The following is a 19,709-nucleotide window of genomic DNA, read 5'->3' as shown; positions in this document are numbered from 1 at the left end:
CTGAAGAGAATGTGAGTACAAATTTAAAATTGAATGTAAAAATATTTCTTTGATATTTTAGCTTCCATTTTCAAGTGGGTAGCTCCGATGTCACATCCTCGGAAAAAATCATAACGTTATGACTGAATCCCTTCATCATACTGAAGTAAAATATAAACCCAGTTTAGCTAATAAAATGAAATGGAAACCAACTCTTATGCCCAAGGAAAGAGAACTGATGGTTATACCAACACAGATTGGAGAAGATGGCACAATTTTTTTACATAGAGCTGGTGTGGGTAAGTACAATTTCTAATTACTTTGTTAAAATAATCTTGTATATGAAATAGTATTGGCTGAACATACCAGACTATACGATCTGTTTGATTTGTCGTTTACATTTCATTACTTAAAAGATTTAAAACAATCATTTTAGAAACTTTAGGCTTAGGGGTGTGTTGTAATGGTCAAATCTCTATTCAGCCAGACAGGAATTAGTGGTGAAAGCTGTTAACTATCTAGCCACATTTCCTGTAGTGTTACTAATTCAAAATCAAGTACAGCTAGAGTGAATAGGTCTTGAGTAGCTTTGCACAAATACCTGAAACAAACATAAAATTAAATAGCACAATTGTGCAGTTGGTTTTTAAATTTTTTATTATTGTGAATATACAGTTTCAACTACCTTTTCCATTTTTTTATCATGTAATGTACTGTGACATCATACACTGAACCATTTAGTTGCTAACTGTTATGTTGACCAACAAAATCAAATCTTAAACATTAATAAATGATACTAGTGAACTTGAAAAATTGGAGTTCAAAACTTTAATAAACAATTAAAAATATCTTAGTTAAGTTTGCTGCACAGTCAAAGTTTCAATGTATTGTGAGTAACTAAACCTACATTACATTCAGTTTTAATACTAATAACACTAATCACCACTAAATATCCTTATTTAACAAATTTATCAATTTGTACAATGTAATATTAAAGTTTACTTTGCATTCTGTACATCTGCAGTTTAAAATAATTTCACCAATACAATTGTCACTTAAACAAATGTGTCTAACACGAAAGATGTATATTCAAGGTTTAAATGTAATGCTGCTTATGAGAGTTGCGTATGAGAGTTGCGTACACTTGTTGTTTTTTTCTAGGGTCAGATACTTTGCATGTTATCAAGAATGCTTTACAAGCCAAGTTTCAGAACTCTGATTTTGTGCCTCCATCAACTTTCCCAGTAATTGGGGAAGCATGTATAGCCAAGTACTGGTTAGATAAGAACTGGTATAGAGCAGAAGTGGTCAAAGTTTTGGACAATTGTATAGAGGTTAGTGTAATATGATTCTTTTACTCAGATTATTACTTACATTGATCATTTTATGAACATTAAATTTATTTGTAACCTTAATTTGCAATACAGAAGGATATCCCTTCTTCACAGTTGAAGGGATTTAATATTATTCTAATATGTACATTTGTTTCAGTTGAATATATATTTAGAAATATGTAACTTGTATTATTAAATGTGTATTACTCTCATCCCACCTGTTCTCTAAATTTGTAGAAGATTCTCGAGAGTAAGAATCAACAATACATATTTTACCAAAGTACTAGGATCTTTTAATTAACTTTTATTCACTAACAGTTACTTTAATAACTCTTATTGTAAATTGTTTTGATGTTTGTATACTAAAATGTATTTGTGTTAAGAAAGAAAATTGTAAGTATCAATCTTGTTGGCAAATATTATAAATTTGATGCATGTCAACATTCATTTAATTTCTTAAATCAAATTTCTGTGTATTTGAAATCATAATACATAATGTACATAACATAATAAATAGGAGACTCATTTGAGATCAATTATAATAACAAGAACACAATACATTTGGCTGTGGTCTGTCCGAGAGCTAAGTTTCTAAATAAACTGTTTTGCTCTGGCATTTATATCTTTTACATACTAATTACTAGTTTCAAAAACTTCAGTTTCATCAATAAGGATATATGTAACAGAAACGTTTACTATTTTTGTTGCATATTATAACTTTCTGAAATATTTCAAGACAAATTTCCATGCAAGAATTGATTCTTTTCTTCTAAAGCATCAAGTACTTTTAATAGATGTAGATATAAAGTTATAGTATAGGCCAGTAACTTGAATGTTAGTTAACAGTATTTACTAATTTACTGAAATTTTTAATGAAGTTAGTTCAAGTTGTATCTGAGCATGAGATGGTAAACTTTGTATATAGATAACACAGGGACAATGATCTGCGTACATAAGTATACATGTAACTCTTGTGAAACTTCTTTATAAAAATGAAGCTAGTTGATGAAATAGTTTTAAGTTTGTCGTGAGTGACCTTAAGATTATGTAGTTTTAGGAAATAAAACATTTTGTTTTGACATTTTCTGTTATTGTAATAAAATGTCAGTTATTTAATGTAGTTGCTTGAACTTATGTTCTGTAAAGTTCAAATGCAGTGTTATTTTCATTTTGAGTATAAAAATACTATATATTATTGTATAGTCTTTATCTTTTAATATATAGTTTATTTTTAATTGTCCTTTCCAATTAATTGTCTTTTATTATTGATGCAGGTATGCCAACCTGTTCCTACCAGCATGACTCTGCAGTTAGTATAGGGCAAAGGTCATTCACAAATTCTTTCACTTAATCCTCACATACACATATGATACCATCTTGCTTGGACATTTCCACAAATTAAATTACATCAAATTAAATGTATACAATTACAAAATCTTCAAATAAGCATTTATAAACACAAATAATACATACCTAATTAAAATATAAACATAAAACCTGAATGTGGTTTATATGTTTAGCAAACTAATAGATATAAGGTAAGAAACACTTGCCAAGCACTAAATACACCTCAAGAGAACGATAAACTAAGCTACTTTTTTATTACACAATACAAACCCATACACTGGTAGAGGTTTTGTCAGGCTATAACCAAGTAATGAGAAATCTTCTCTTTTTATTGGTTTTAAGCATATCATTCAACTTTAAACTCTCATCTGGAAACACAGCTTTGGTTTTTAAGTGGGTGTGGCTGACTTTAAGCTTAGAAATATCAGAATATAAAACTCCCAAGAAGGAAATTCTTGGAAATTTTCCAGATGCTAATGAAAGAGAAGTGGAACTTGATCTTCTATGTTAACAGTTTATTCTGTTTCCACAGTATCATGTATAATAACTTGTAAAGTTTAGACTAGTAACCAGATCATGTGGTAGTAGTTTTAATTGCTTTTTTAAATGTTTCTGTTTATAATAAAGGACTAAAACTTAGAAATATAAAACCAAGTTTTAATGTACTTGACAATAGTAATTTCATTAAAATAGATTCATATTAAAGTGGTTTGATTAAATCTTGAATATAATACTCATTAAGCATGTACAGAAGGGGATTAAAAAGTAATACTTATGGTGATAGGGTTAATAGAGCTCATTTATATCTGATGTACAGTTGTAACAATAAAAAAGGATATTTTTTCACCCTTGTCTACATTTAGGCTTTTTGTAATTTTTTACTTTTCACTACATTTCTTGCATTTTCCTTCATTAGGTTGACATGTTACTGTTTTTTTTTATCATTTATGATAATATTTCTCCTTGGGTTTTAGAATAATTAAGTTTATATTGCTTCTGTACAAAATGTTATTATAAACATTGTTACGTGAATATGAACAATCTAAGCATTTTAAATTCCTGAATGTTGTGAATGCTAAGGAAAATATTTTTCATTCTGATATATCTTGTTTAATTATCTGTATTCTATGTACTTGCAAAGACTTATCTCTCATTCTAAAGTGGACCTTTTTTTTTTTTTTTTTTCAAATTGCACTTGAAGAAGAAAGGTCTGCCTTTCAAAAATGCTCAGGTTATAGGATTTTTATTCATTTCTATCAAGACTTCTTAAACTTGCGTGTTTTTTCTAACATCATGAATATGTCTGATTCTGCATTCCCTTCTGTAGAATGGCATTTATTTCAGGTTTAAACTTGAATGTTGGAACTATCTTAAATTGCTGTGGGAACTTAGGACTCAACAATCTTTTCATGTGGTTTTACTGTCTAGTTTTTTCAAATTCCAACTACTGTAATTATAAAAAAAAATAACTTGTTTTTATGAATGTACCTTCCCCTTTAGATTTATTTTTCTTAAGAAAGTGAAAAGAATTTAAGGTTTAGTTATTTATGAATAATTCAGTCATACTTCATATGCATGAAATGACAAAATACGAGAATATAGGCCCAGCATGGCCAGGTGGGTTAAGGCGTTCGACTCGTAATCTGAGGGTGACGGGTTTGAATCCCCGTTGCACCAAACATGTTTACCCTTTCAGCCGTGGGGGCGTTATAATGTGACGGTCAATCCCACTATTCGCTGGTAAAAGAGTAGCCCAAGGGTTGGCAGTGGGTGGTGATGACTAGCTGCCTTCTCTCTAGTCTTACACTACTAAATTAGGGACAGCTAGCGCAGATAGCCCTCATGCAACTTTACGCAAAATTTCAAAACAAACAAACAAGAGAAAATCAACAAATGTAACAGATGCAGTAAGATTCATTCCAGAATCTAAATGAAAAAGAGCTGTGCGTGTAACAAGGTACTTCTATAACTGGTGGACATTAAGGATGATGGAATGGCAACCTATGATAGGGAAAAGATATAAGGGGAAGTGAAAATGAAGAATGATACAGTGATGGAAGCAGAAATCGGATGAACACAGCATGCTAAGAATAGGAAATACTGGACCGGTCTGACAGAGAGCTACATCCAACAACGGATGGCTGCAGCTAAATAGATCATACAACTAAATTAATTTATTAAAATCTTTGAACATTTCTTACACATGATCTGCACATACTATACATACTTGTACATTTTGCTTCTTTTGCTGTGTGGTTTTAGAATGAATGTGTTATTTCTTTGTAATTTCAGGTTTTGTTTGTAGACTATGGCAACCAAGAGGTAATCAACCTCCAAGATATCCGCTTGGAGCCAGTCATGATGGACATTCCAAGGCAGTGTCTTGAATGTGAACTTGAGGGTATCCAACCTGTAAGTACATGACAGAGAGCACAATAATTTTTTGCTGTGAGTAAAAACTAGCTGCTGTTTTGTTTGTTACAGTAATTGATTAGTTTGTTATTAAGTTTGTAATCAGAAATGAAATAAAGTGAATTTAAAAATTTCTAATGCCCCTAAAGCATTTGGTAATGAGTAACATCACCATTTTACTTATTCAAATAGCCATAAGGATAGGACTGAGATAACTTCCAATGCCTTATAGTTTACTAATTCTGATTATTTTATGCCCTACATGACAAAGAAATTTCAGTAATTAAAATACATTTAATTAAACCATGGATTTTTCATTTTTATTTTGTTTCTGCAGCAATTTTAATTAATACAGTTAAGATGTGTAAGGTTGATAGGTATTGTACACAGATGAAATTTCTTTTGTTGGTATTTATAGAATAGTTAGAGCAAAATTGTTTACCAAGGAAATGAAATATTTGATTTGATTGTTTGATGAACTTGTTTAAAGGTATGTACTGAAACATATTCTCAGGTAATACATGTAATGTTATGTATTTGTTTATTAAAAATAGTTACTAATAATTGTCACAAGGAACCTGAGAATGCTTTCTGATTTTCTGTAATATTTCTCTGTATTAATGAACATCTTTGAGTGTTGTTTGTCACAGTATAATGAATAATTTTTATGTAAAATATGGAGGTTCCATGTTAAGTTTGTATTTAACAAACATTGGTGCACATTTAGTAATCAGTGTGGAGCCTTATTGGGATTTCTAGAATGTTCCTAAATTATTTTGAGCAGTGATATGCTGGAGGTAGGTAAAAGCATTCTTCATGGATTTTATTTCTCTAACATGTCATGGTGCTGGTTGTATCTTCTACAATATAACTTTTAAGTAGTATCTAAGGTTTACTCATCATATTCATGTCAGGGCTTTGGTATGACTGCTCCATAAGATAAATGTTTATCTTCCAGTCAAGATATCTTCTGTTAAAAAATGTGATGTGCTTTGGATAATTTTCTTACTGGATATTAAACCCTCTACCAGCTGGTGGTATTTCTTTTGTGATAGAGTCTTAGTACTCTTTGTATTATATGACATCTCTGTCATGTGGAGCAGTGATGCAATCCCAGACCATTATGTTGTCTACACATGTACAACAGAAACTGATGCATCACCAAGAGGTACTCTAATAATATAAAGTTGTAAAAAGCCAGATGGTGCTATAGCAAAAGGCAGTGTCAGTTATCCAGGTATCAGCTTCTATTTCTCATCTCATCTTATTCAACAAGAATTATTGAACATCTCAGTTTTGTTCTTGTCAAGGAGTATTCTCCTCCTCCTCTGAGAATCATCCATTGGTTTCTACCAAACTGGTCTTCTTCTTGATGTCTCTGGAGCTTATGGGAGACTTTGGTTACAGCTTTCTCCAATAAAACCTCTGCATTCAGCCATCTTCTTGTTGAGCCATTGTAGATATGAACATTAGTGCTCTCAGTCTCTTTCTGTGTAAGTTTGGTTAAAGCCATAAATTTATCTGCCTTTGACACCCTGATTAATATTCTGTTTTCAGTCTTCTGTCTCTATGATTTATATTCACCAGTTCGTTCTTTTGGGGCTGAATGTTTGCTGTAAAGGTCCAAGAGAGATATGAAGTTGTTGATCATTTCCTTTGGAAGAGTAATTTTACTGAGCACTCTAATAAACTGAGACATTGTTTCAAATTAGTGTTGCCTCATTGTTTTTGTAGAATTTCTCTATATCTTCTAGAAACCCTCATGTTAGTATAATACATTTTAAGATATAAATTTTGTAAATGTTCCTACAAACCTTAGTAAAAGAGATCTTGTCTTTAGTAAACTTCTTTAGAACTTGCAGATGAACCTAAATGACAGGATCACCAATTTGTTTTGTGACAGACAAATATATAGCCCAAATAACCTGTTATTTATACCTTGATACCCATGAGTACTAGCAACATACAGATTTAAATTTAGGCACCATTCAGAGAAAGTTGTATTTTTGTATGTTAGAGTAAGTTATATTTTATTATGAACTACATCTTTAACAAGTATAAGCACCAATTGTGAGTCATATGTTAGTTTTGTAGGAACAATTTAGATGGGATATTTTGTTACATCATATTGTATTATTTTGTTTAAACAATGAGCATTGCAAAGTGTGAAGTGCTTAATTGACTACTGTAGTATAAAAAGTAAAATTTACGTGATCTGTATGATATTTTATTGTTGTATAACAGTGTTAAGCAAATGTTATCTCTTTAGGGTAAATATTTAATTTACTGTAAAAGTTATGTTATTTAAAATATGTAAAACTATCTTATCAATTATTTATAATATTAAACTTACAGACAACAGGGGACTCTCAATGGCCAACAGATATTTTGGACTTTATTCATGAATCCATTGTGGAGAAAATGTGCACAATGAAAATCAAGGTAAAGAGTCTGCATCAAGTTGTTCACATTTGGGGTAATATTGATGTAGAATAATGTATTAAAAGTCCAGATATAAACATTTCTTATAATCTATATTGTACTATAATGGAACTCTTGCTTATATGATACTGGAAAATCTTTTTTATTATGTGATGTGCCAACCTCCAACTTTGCAAAATTTTTATCCTGTGTGCATGTAGATTTGCAATAAAGGTCACGATTTTGTCTCAGTTTCCTGTCACAGAGAACCTTTTCCTCCATTCTCAGTGTGCAAATATGATGTCATGAATATGTCACACATGGAACTAATGCACTGGCCATGTGTACATAAATATAATACTACTGTCTGTTCGATGTCTACGTAAATAATTTGCAGTGTGTGGATGTATGTTCATAAAAATCAGTATGGAGGCTCATTAGGTCCACGGGAAAATAATCCAAATTTTTAATTTTGCATTTTGCAGTTTTTATGAGTGTCTTTGCAGGGATTTTTGTCACTACTTAAGGTCTGTTGAGTCTATGGAAGGATACACACAAATTTACAATTTCACATATTGTTTTTCTGTTTTTATGGATGTTTTAAATTGTATATAAATGAAAACTTTTCATGTCCTAGGAAAACCTTTCATTAATCATAAATTTACCTAATCATTGTCTAGAATACAAGTACCTTAACTGGTACTTTATAATGATTAATTTGAGTGACATTGATTGAAGAATTACAAAGAATAGAAGACACTCAAACATTCTGTTTATCAAAGTTTATCTTAGCATCATTTTTCGAAAAGTCATTAAGAAATCACTTTCTTGTTAGCTAAAATATTATTTAATAAGTTTTTATTCTGTTTTAATAAATTTATTATTAGAAGTGTTAGGTTCTGATCCCTTTATTTTATGAATTTAAATAACAGTGTATTAATACTGAACCCCAGTGAAAAGATGTACAAATGTTGTGTCACATGTTGATGTTGTACTGAAATAAGATGACATTTTTTTGTTTTCATTAATATGGAGAGAGCATGTGATGTCAATTTCTTTTTCTCATGAAACTATAACACAAAGATTCACAAAAAAATGCCTGGAAACAAATTGGACCATATTTGGATAAGACATAGATATGCATGCATGGGCCTATAGTAAACCCTTTCAAAATTAAATATACGTATATATAATACACAAAAATATTGAATGCACATCTGTACATAATGTGTTGGAAACAGCCTACCTGATAGATGAACTATTTTTCTGGTATTTGTTCATATATATCATATTGTAATCCTAAATTTTGCTGTTTTTGAAACTGTTAACTGTACCAGATCTTCAAGAGAAATAAAAGTGAGTGGAAACACCTAATTTGATTCTGTAACAGTTGTATCATTTGAGATACAGTATAGCAAGGTGTCGTGACACTGCTTTGTTAATTTTCATTGAAACATAGTGTACAAAAATATGTCATTTGTTCTTAAGTTTTTCTGAGTAGTAATGTAATATAATTATTTTATATTAAACTTTTGAGCAAAATTTAATATGTTTAATAAAATTTAACTTTAATAAACATATTACAAGGTTTTGTTTTTGTTTTTTTACTTCATATACCTTTACTCTCTAACTCAGATGCCACCTGAACCAGGGAAGCCTCTAAGGATTTCCCTTTCATTACCAGGAGACATTGTACTAGAGGATATTCTAGTAGAGATGGGTTTTGCAAAGAAAGTTGAACTTGCAGGAAGATCTATTTGCAACACCTTGATAGATGATGATGAAATGTTATCGTCTGTAACACCTAATGGAAGTGAAGAGGTATCTGTTAAAATTATTATTTAGATTAAATTTTCATCTAATTTTTGAGATAGAGTTACTGACTTACATTCAAAGTTGTCGTCTAGTATTTAACTTTTTTGTTTTTTAACTTGGAAATAATTTTTCTTTTCACTCATGATATTAGAAAAAAATTATTTCAAAAGCTTCTAATAATTATCTTGTTATTAAAGACTGTCAATTGAAATTGATACATATTTATGGATAATTAGCAATGTTTAATACATTTCTAATTATTTGAGCTCAGAGTGGAATTAACAAGTATTTGCATGCATTAAACTTATGGTAAGCCTACAACTGTTCATTGTACAGCAGAGTGTATACTGTGATAAGTTTTTGTTGTAATTAATCTCATATTAATTTAAATTGATTACTTTTGTTTTACCTATTTCCAACCTGTCGTTAATTAACGTAAAAGTCTACGTGCAGAGAGAGAAAACCCTGCTGTTGGAAGGTTAGCTTTAAACATGGGTAGCTTCATTTTGTATGATCGTTTCAAGCATGGAATGTTTAAAGTCTCGTATTTCCATTCTATAACTTTTACTTTATCTTACAGATTAATGTAGAAATGGTTTCTCCATACTTATATCCAAAAATTCCAGACAAAGGAAAAATATTTCCAGTGGTGGTAACCAACTGTGTAAAGCCTAATGAAATCTATATCCAAAGACTTAAATTAGAAGAATCATCTTCAGATGAAGAGAAACTAATTAATCAAGAGTTTGAGGGGTTCCTAGCAATGATGGAAGAACTTGGTGAAAATGGAGAAAGTTTTCCTGTCCTTAAAGATTTAGAACAAGGTGACAAAAAATATACACACAAAAGTATCCATTCCCAGTGATGAAAAAAGTTAAAGTTAGTCTAACAATTTGAATTATTTCATATACTTTAAAAGGGTTGTGTTATACTCTTGGTTTCACAGATACCCCATGATCTAAGCTCCTTATATCACTACTACATTTTTATTCTTTAAGTTATGTCACATTTTGAAATGTGAATGATAGTTTTTAATAACTCCAAAGAACTTAATGTAGAATATCCTGCTTGCAAAATAAAATCTGCTACCAACATAAGTCATGCCTGTTCTCCTGTTATTTCATATATGAATGTTGAACTTTTTCTGCCTGCACAGCTTTTCAATCATGGCACAGGAAGCAGCCACTGTAAATGGATGACAGATGCATGTATGGACAGACACCACGATTTGCAATTCATATAAGATATACGATCTCTGTTACCTTACAAAGCTAGCAAAATAGTTACATGACCAACACTCCTCCACTGCTTTTGCAGTTGAAGTAGTTATATTGTTAGCTGTTAAGAATAAAAAAATAGTACTTAATTTAAAATATAAAAGCACTTGATAGTTGTGACAGACGTCTTTAAACAATAGCACTTGATAGTTGTGACAGAATTCTTTAAACAATAGCACTTGATAGTTGTGACAGAATTCTTTAAACAATAGCACTTGATAGTTGTGACAGAATTTTTTAAACAATAGCACTTGATAGTTGTGACAGAATTCTTTAAGCAATAGCACTTAATAGTTTTGATAGATTTCTTTAAACAATAGCACTTGACAGTTGTGACAGACTTCTTTAAACAGTAGCACTTGATGGTTGTGATAGACTAAACAATAGCACTTGATAGTTGTAACAGACTTTAAAAAATAGCACTTGATAGTTGTGACAGACTTCTTTAAACAATAGCACTTGATAGTTGTGACAGACTTCTTTAAACAATAGCACTTGATAGTTGTGACAGACTTCTTTAAACAATAGCACTTGATAGTTGTGACAGAATTCTTTAAACAATAGCACTTGATAGTTGTGACAGAATTCTTTAAACAATAGCACTTAATAGTTGTGATAGATTTCTTTAAACAATAGCACTTGATTGTTGTGACAAAGGTCTTTAAAGAATAGCATTTGATAGTTGTGACAGACCTTAAACAATAGCACTTTAAGGTGGTTTTCATCAAAGTGAAAATAATTTATGGCCTAGATGTCATTAATTAGATGTTTTCTTGCATTAAGGAAACTTTGGAAACTAAGTTTTCTGATAAATAGTAATATTTCCAATGATACAGTTTATAGTTTAGTATACAGTAGTGCTGATTCTTCTGTGAAACAAAACATTAGTATTAGAGTTGTACCGTGCCACACTTTGATTCCTGTGGGGCTTTATCTTGTCCTAGTTCATCTATATCTTATATCCATGTACAAGTAAAGTTGCTGTGTTTATCCTCTGTTGCAATAATAGGAAAATATGGGTGAAAAATTTTGTATTTTCATATCTTACTTAAAAAAAGCTTGTATGACATAAAAAATATATTTATGTGAAATATATTTTTGAAGTTATAAATGAGTATTCACCTAATGGTAACCTTAATAGAATGAAGAATCAACAAAAATAAATCCGTAGCTTATTTAGACTGTTACCTAAAATTAAGGGCAATCGACTCCAGAACTTTAAACCCATTTGTGTATTAAAGAACAAAAAATAGATTTGTGACTTAGTAAGTTACAATTTGCAATAGCAGATTCAGTTCTCATTGAAAGTTGCAGTGTAGTGTTAATAAGTGTTACATATTTATATTTTTATAATATATTAAGTTAATATGTTCACCATTTGTATTGTTGTACAACATGCTGTTTATTTCTGTTTTATTTATTCATGATACCTTTGTTGTTGTTTTTTACCTTTGTGTCTGTTTCCTTTATTTAGTCTTTTTTTTTCACTAACTCTACTGTTTATCTTTAAATTAGGGCAGGCATGTTGTGCCATGTATTCTTATGACGACAGATGGTATCGAGGTTTGATCAAGTCAGCGAGCAGCTTGAAAGTCGAAGTGTTGTACATAGACTATGGGAATTCAGAAATCATTCCTAAGGAAAAGTAAAAACAGTCTTTAACATGTGTAAAAAAAAATATCATTTATTTACAACTTGACCTAACATATGTTTTGGTAAATTTCAACAGAATGAGTTAAAAAATTCTTGAAACTTTAAAGTAGTGCATTTGAATAGATGTAAAGCAACTTATGGTTATTTTATCATATTTAATGCGATCAACTGCTGACAAGATGAGTTAGATCAAGTGGGAAGTGTTTATAGAACATTATTCCCACTATGCTGTGATTTTATTTGTTACAATTATGTTACACTTTGTCAGTTTCTTGTAACCATGATTTATAACATGTCTTAAATTACCCTTTTATAGAGTATAGAGTTTCTAACTTACCTCCTGGGAGAGTTTACTATCTGTAGAAATAAATAACAAACTCTGTTTAACGATGTTTCTTATTGCATATTTATTTTTCTAGTTTAGAACTGAAAGAGAAACCGTGTAACGGGAACGCTTTCTATTTCATTTTTATCAATACTTCTTGGACATGCATGTTTTTAGAACATAATGAATATTTTTCTAGTTTGAAGTTTCTAGTAGTAAACTGAAGTTCCGTTTATTAAAAAAACCTACTTTAAATAATTAAAACTTTGTTATTGTTGGCACATTTAAAATTAACATCTTGGAACTGTAAGATTAAACGTCTTGGTTTTTTTTAGGTGACCCACTAAATATTATTTGATGTTCAGGATTACAAGTAACTTAAGCTTTAATATGATTAACACATATTTAAATGCTTTATGCTGTTGAACCTGGAAAGGAAATAAAACAAAAATCATTATTTCATTTTATTTTTATAAATTTCATGTTGAAAATTTAAGTTATGGATAATAACTTCATTTTACAGTTTTAGTCGACTACGGGAACTACCCATTCAGTACTTTATGTTCCCTCTCCAAGCACTTCACTGCAAGCTAAGTAGATTAAGCCCAGTATCAGACAGTTGGTCTCAGGAAGCACTTGTAGAAATGGTTGACATTCTTTTTAACAACAGCTTGAAATTTTGGGCTAAAGTTTGTGTAAGTTATGTTATTTCTGTGACGTAATGTTTTGATTTCCCTTAATTTTGTAATAAAACACCAAGCTAGAATATTTATTGTGTTATTCTTTAAATCCTTGTTTGTGGCTTGTGTAAATCACCCCCATGCTAAAAAATTCATGAGTTTTGCAGTGGGAGAGCCATTCAAAATGTTACATGCAAATTGCTTGCATCATATGATGTTAACTACAGTTGAATGATGAAGGGATTTAGTATTTTAAAATTATATATACATATATGTATATATATATATAGTGTGGGGGGTTCATATCATTTTTTGATATGTATATATATAGTGTGGGGGTTAATATCCTTTTTTGATATGTATATATATAGTGTCAGTGGTTGTTACTTTTTTATATGTTATATATATAGAAATAGTTTTGTGTTCATATCCTATCTTGGATTTGTGAACTATATAAAGGGTTATACCTGACTGCCTAATACTTATTATTACAAAAAGGGTTTACCTGAAAGAACCTAAGATTCAAAACTTCAGTGGTTGTTACCTGTATTACTTAATATTAACCACCTTGAAGTTATACAGAAATAGTATTTATGTACACTAGGTTATCTTGGATTTTGTGAACTACACTAAAGGGTTATACCTGTACAACCTAAGATTTATTAACTACACTAAAGGGTTATACCTGTACAACCTAAGATTTATTAACTACACTAAAGGGTTATACCTGTATTACTTAATATTTACTAACTACACTAAAGGGTTATACCTGTACAACCTAAGATTTATTAACTACACTAAAGGATTATACCTGTACTACCTAATATTTATTCTTTTTATATTATATTGACCATGTTTAAGTTTTATTTGTTACAGAATTACCACACAAGCCATTATAAGATCTCACCAGTTTTGCTTGGATATGAGAAGCAAAGTTGGTATCTTCTGATAATTATAATATTTTGAATGCTCTTTGTGTGAAGGACATTTATAAGATGTTGGAACTGCTGTATTATAGTCAGGGAGCAGAGAACTGTACACTTTAGAAAACTCTTAATGAAGCTGGGAAAAGTTATGGGTCTATATTAGATATTTACTGTTAGCTTTTCAGTGACTTCTCATAAGAATGAATAACGTATTCTAAATCCTTTTGTCACTTTAAAGCCCAAAAGTTAGATACTTTTCCTTTCCATCATTTCTGTCTGTAAACAAATTACTTTACATTAAACTATTGTATTCTGTTCTACAGTGTTTCTAACATATATTACTAACATCTGAATTGATTCACTGTTGTAGATGCACTTTTTGCCTGTGTTTTTAGTAGATAGCTTACTTATGATTTTTGAGATGCATAACTTAGATGTCCAGAACCTAGTATGTTATTTGGCTGATTTAGCACAGACATTTCTCTCAAAGTTGGTACAATATTAAACAGTTTTGAACAGGAGCTTGAGAAACAAAAACATTATCAGCTGAAAACTCTTAAGAAATATTCATATTGGGTATAGTATAGTGGCAGTAAACATTTAAAAATGTGACCCAGAAATAAATCTTTGCCTTTTAATTCAGTGTCCTGTTATGTTCTTTATTGCAGGATCCAGGTCCACCACTAGAGATCCTTCTGTACAGTGAGAACGTTCAACAAGAAATGACTTTAGTGTACCAGTCTCTTATTGACAAGAAGCTTGTGAAACTTGACAGTGATACCGAACAAGAACTGTGATCAGGTTGTACTCATCACCACATGGTTTTGAGTTTGAGGACGTATATATCAGGTGCTTTAGATGGCACATACAACCATCTCAAGATGTGTGGACACTGCAGGAAGTTTGTGTGTCTATTTGTGTATGTGTAAGAACACACGCACGCACCTGAGAAAATTGTATGAGTTATTGGATACACCTGATGCTGATTCGGTAGGTTGTACTTGTCATCTGGTATGCAATAGGTAATTGTGTACAATTGTACTAAAAAGCTCATTTACGATTCAGGATTGAATGTCCTTGTCCATGTGATAAAATGTTGTTGAATGGACTTGGTAAGATGTCAAGAAGGTTTGGGTGAAATTTTTAATTTTACTTTTGAACTGATATCCGAGAAATTTAAAGAAATGAAAGCATCTCAATATTTGATAAAACTTAAATGAATGTAGATGTTTTGAATTTCTTTGTTTTGATATTCATTTGTTTGTGATATAAGTACACCGTTTCTAGCAGTTCTTAGTTTTGTATGTGCTTAATATGTATGACTTTTCAGAAGTAGCTTCACTCATGTTTTGTTCTCTGCACCATGCAGTTATAAAAGTCAATAGTTAACATCACATGAGCAAAATCCCATTACGTATTAATGTTTAAATTAGGTTAGTTTTCAATCACACACTAAGAAAACTATAAGAAAAAAATGACAAGAAAAGATAAATTGTAATAAAAAGTGTAATATTTTTTTAGTTGTTTTTTCACCTTGGTTAAATCATTACATGTGATTTGTGAAGGAGGTTTGAAACGTTGTTCCTTGGAAACTTTCTGTTGTTGACATTAATAATAAAAGTTCTTTGCTGAAAGTAAAGTAGAATGTTTAAATTTATTTTAAAATCCTTCTTTAGTTGAGTATTAATATAAACTGACCTTTATTTCAAGGTGTGAAAAGTCAGTTGAGACTTAACAGCAATAAGTTATATTTTGGTTATATTTTGCCCCTGTCTAATATGAGATCTTAATACCCAGGATACATGTACATCAATAAACTACCTTTTTCTTTCTTTGTGTTCTATAATAGCAGCTTCATAATTATTTGTTAGCTGCATGTACAACATTGCTACTTAATAATGAGAAATTGTTTTAAAATATTGACCAATTGGACATGTGGATCATGGCTGTTATTGAAGCCAAGTGGTTAAGGCACTCAACTCGTAATCTGAGGGTCACAGGTTTAACTTCCAGTCACACCAAGCGTGCTCACCCTTTCTGATGAAAGGGTGTTATAATGTGACTGTCAGTCCTGCTATTTATTGGTAAAAGAGTAGCCCAAGGGTTTGCAATCAGTGGTGATAACTAGCTGCCTTCCCTCTAGTCTTACAGTGCTAAATTAGGGACGGTTAGCACAGATAGCCCTTGTGTAGCTTTGCACGAAATTTAAAACAAAGAAACGAACTTAATATTGAAAAAGTGTCTTAAAATATTGACCCTATGGACATGTAGGTCATGGGTACTTAATATTGCAAAATTGTCTTAAAATGTTGATCCTTTGGACATGTAGGTCATGGGTACTTAATATTGAGAAATTGTGTCTTAAAATATTGACCCTTTGCCCATGTAAGTCATGGCTACTTAATATCAAGAAATTGTGTCTTAAATTATTGACCCTTTGGACATGTTGGTCATGGGTACTTAATATTGAAAAATTGTGTCTTAAAATATTGATCATTCTGTTGATACAAGACCCTAACCTTACTTCTTGACAAACTTTGGTAACTCAAACTTACATTTTCAAAGATTGATTGTGCATGAGTTACACCATTACTAGAGTCCAAACACGCATTGCAGGGAGAAATGAGGACTGTGATTCGAAACCTACAATGTGTATCCATGTGAAAATGTGTGAATCAAAAATGTTCTTCTGAAGACATTGGAACACTAACTCCACCTACAAACTGAATAATTCATATTATATTATTTTTCGATGTTTTAAAATATTAAAGCTAGTTAATTTTATTTATGTAGTCACACAGAAAAATATACTGATTGTTAATTGTTTTTTTAAAAACATATGTCCAGTATTTTATATAAATGACAATATTAATATTAATATATTCGTTTTTGTTATATATCTAGAAAAGCTGAAGAGTTTGTTTTGTTTGTTTTTGAATTTCGCGCAAAGCTACACGAGGGCTATCTGCGCTAGCCGTCCCTAATTTAGCAGTGTAAGACTAGAGGGAAGGCAGCTATTCATCACCACCCACCGCCAACTCTTGGGCTACTCCTTTACCAACGAATAGTGGGATTGACAGTAACATTATAACGCCCCCACGGCTGGGAGGGCGAGCATGTTTGGCACGACTCGGGCAGCTGAAGAGAAATAGGTTATTTTTCAGTCCTTAAACTTTGTTTGGGATTTGAAGGATTAGAAACTTAAATGACTTAATATTTTGTTGGTTTGTTAACGAATGCAACGTTAGGTTACTGTTATCATTTTGACATTATATTTTTATATGCCCATTCAGTGTTTGAGAATAAATGGACCCTTTAGCTTTAAAACCTAATTAAACTCCAGATTACCAGTTTGTTTTTATATTGTTCGCTGTCGGTGATTTTCCGCGTGTGCATTATACGATTTCAGTTACTGAATGCTAAGCCTACTTGTATTGAAGTGAATTCAAGTTGCTTCGTATGTTAGTCTGGTGGTTTAATGCGACTTTAATGTTTGTTCATGATTGTTTGTGTATAATTCTGTTATGGTCAGGTGATTAAGTCACATGACTCGTAATCCGAGGGTCGTGGGTTCGAATCGCCGTCACACCAAACATGCTCCCCCTTTCAGCCGTGGCGGCATTGTAATGTGATGATCAATCCACTATTCGTTGGTAGAAGAGTATCCCAAGAGTTTTCGGTGGGTAGTGATGACTAGTTGCTTTCCCTCCAGTCTTACACTGGTAAATTAGATACGGCTAGCGCAAATGGACCTTGTGTAGCTTTGCGCGAAATTAAAAAAAAAACCAAAAAACTTTCCTATATTTTGAACTGATACTCAAGGTGTAAGGTAGGTAGTTAGAATGAACAGCGCTATTTGAATTTCATTCCGTTTTATAATGGTCCCAAAGTACGGAGCGCGTTTCTGCGGCAGTGGGTCGCGAATAAGAATCCTCAGATTTACAGTGCGGGCGTCAAATGCTTTGGTTCAATGTAAATTGAAATATTCTAACATCAGAGCAACATTGTTGTACAGATAGGAGTGACTGTAGTAATTAAAAGTCACGTAACCTTCCAATGTGACTTATCGTTTTGTTTTCACAGAATTAAAGACACACAATCTATAAAAAAACGTTACAAAATGAAGCTTTCCTAAAAGAGAAATTCTGTTCTAGTATTGAGGAGTTTTCTGTGGGTTATTTTACAGAAGTTTTAATGTTGAATTAGAAAGTAGCTCTTATAAGATTTATAGCGACTTTTGTTTCATTTTAATGGATAAAAAAGAACAATTAGTTTAATTCAATCAAGACGGTAATTAATTACCTTGTCGAAGTTAGGTGAAATACACCTGCACGCCACCTAGTCGTTCATAACTAAAACGAAATTTTAGAGACGGACGTGTAGTATAATTATTATTGGAACGAACTAACTTAGGATATGTATGCACGCATAGACACGAAGTAAGTGTGTGTGTTACGAATCCTGATGGTTTTCCAGTTAGTACATTCGTGATTTCAAGCATCTCCAACTTTTCTTTGGGCTCACGTGACTCGTGAGTGTAATTACAGTTTGTACTTTAAGCTCTCTCAGGCGAGATGACTGGAATCTCGTGCTCCTATAATTAGGTTTAACCACTATCCCTGATAATTAACGTAGAGGTACGCGAGCTAACGGCCCGGAGGGTTTTGTGTGTTCCGACACTGAAAGTATCTGCGTTATGAATTTCAACGGGAATTTATCCAACTTGAAACCGTTTTCGTATAAACAGTTTACAACGAATACACATTTACTAAATGACACAACGGTCATTAATAAAAAACAATGTCGTAGTATTCGTTAATTACAGATTATAAACGCAACTATATTTTTGTATGTCTATTCAATATTTCACATTTACGGGAATTTCAAAACATAATTAATCCCCAAAATTACCAATAATAACGTAGCGTTTGTTGTTTAGACAATAACCAAAGTGAATTCAGGGTGTTTGTATCTTTGGTAAATGTTGCACAAACCTGTTCCACGACTGTCTACGGTAACTCGTGATGACGAGAAACCCACCTGAAATAAAAATGTATCTCGGACACAAACAAGTGTAAACAAACGCAAAATCAAAGAATCCCTACTTATACAGCAACTAAAACCAAAATTGAACAAATATAAAGGAACACTTTTACAACTCTACTAATTACCGTGTTTCTCCGATAATAAGACCTACCCATAAAATAAGACCTAGTGTGATTTTTGGGGATAGTTTTAATATAAGCCCTACCCTTAAAATAAGCCCTAGTTAAGAGTGGCAGGAAGAGGAAAGAAATAAAAAAAATTAATTTATTAATTAGTTTAATAGTTAGTTAATTAGTTTGTTTAAGTATTAATCCGTTAGTTTAATAGTTTAATAATAGTTTATTTTAAATGGTTAGTTTAATAGTTTTACTTTGTAACTTCATTTTTTTAATATATCAAAATAAGACATCCCCCGAAAATAAGCCCTAGTGTCATATTTTGGAGTGAAAATTAATATAAGCCCTGTCTTATTTTCGGAGAAACACGGTAATAAC

General features: G+C 31.4%; 2 protein-coding genes across 3 annotated transcripts in view; both read left to right on the top strand.

Annotated features, from left to right (window-relative positions):
• Positions 1 to 15,803, top strand: part of LOC143251172 (RING finger protein 17-like) — a 105,044-nt gene extending 89,241 nt beyond the window's left edge. Inside the window, exons 30-38 of one of the 2 annotated variants that reach the window (XM_076502574.1) lie at positions 62 to 278; positions 1,141 to 1,313; positions 4,953 to 5,072; positions 7,428 to 7,514; positions 9,129 to 9,314; positions 9,889 to 10,132; positions 12,101 to 12,230; positions 13,087 to 13,258; positions 14,838 to 15,803. In XM_076502574.1, the coding sequence (XP_076358689.1) occupies positions 62 to 122 (61 nt within the window). In that variant the 3' untranslated portion in view covers positions 123 to 278; positions 1,141 to 1,313; positions 4,953 to 5,072; ... (4 more) ...; positions 13,087 to 13,258; positions 14,838 to 15,803. Of the gene's footprint in view, positions 1 to 61; positions 279 to 1,140; positions 1,314 to 4,952; positions 5,073 to 7,427; positions 7,515 to 9,128; positions 9,315 to 9,888; positions 10,133 to 12,100; positions 12,231 to 13,086; positions 13,259 to 14,837 lie in introns of those variants that run through there. The other variant, XM_076502575.1, reaches the window with a different exon arrangement.
• Positions 176 to 14,966, top strand: LOC143250362 (tudor domain-containing protein 1-like). The gene is made up of 9 exons (XM_076500807.1): positions 176 to 278; positions 1,141 to 1,313; positions 4,953 to 5,072; positions 7,428 to 7,514; positions 9,129 to 9,314; positions 9,889 to 10,132; positions 12,101 to 12,230; positions 13,087 to 13,258; positions 14,838 to 14,966. The coding sequence occupies exons 1-9, from the start codon at positions 176 to 178 to the stop codon at positions 14,964 to 14,966; spliced, it is 1,344 nt and encodes a 447-aa protein (XP_076356922.1).
• Positions 15,804 to 19,709: the final 3,906 nt, after the last annotated feature.

The sequence above is a fragment of the Tachypleus tridentatus genome, chromosome 5 (assembly GCF_004210375.1).
Source record: "Tachypleus tridentatus isolate NWPU-2018 chromosome 5, ASM421037v1, whole genome shotgun sequence".
NCBI classification, from domain to species: Eukaryota; Metazoa; Arthropoda; class Merostomata; order Xiphosura; family Limulidae; genus Tachypleus; species Tachypleus tridentatus.
Note: the sequence above shows the minus strand (reverse complement) of the source record. Positions and strands in the feature narration are given on the sequence as shown.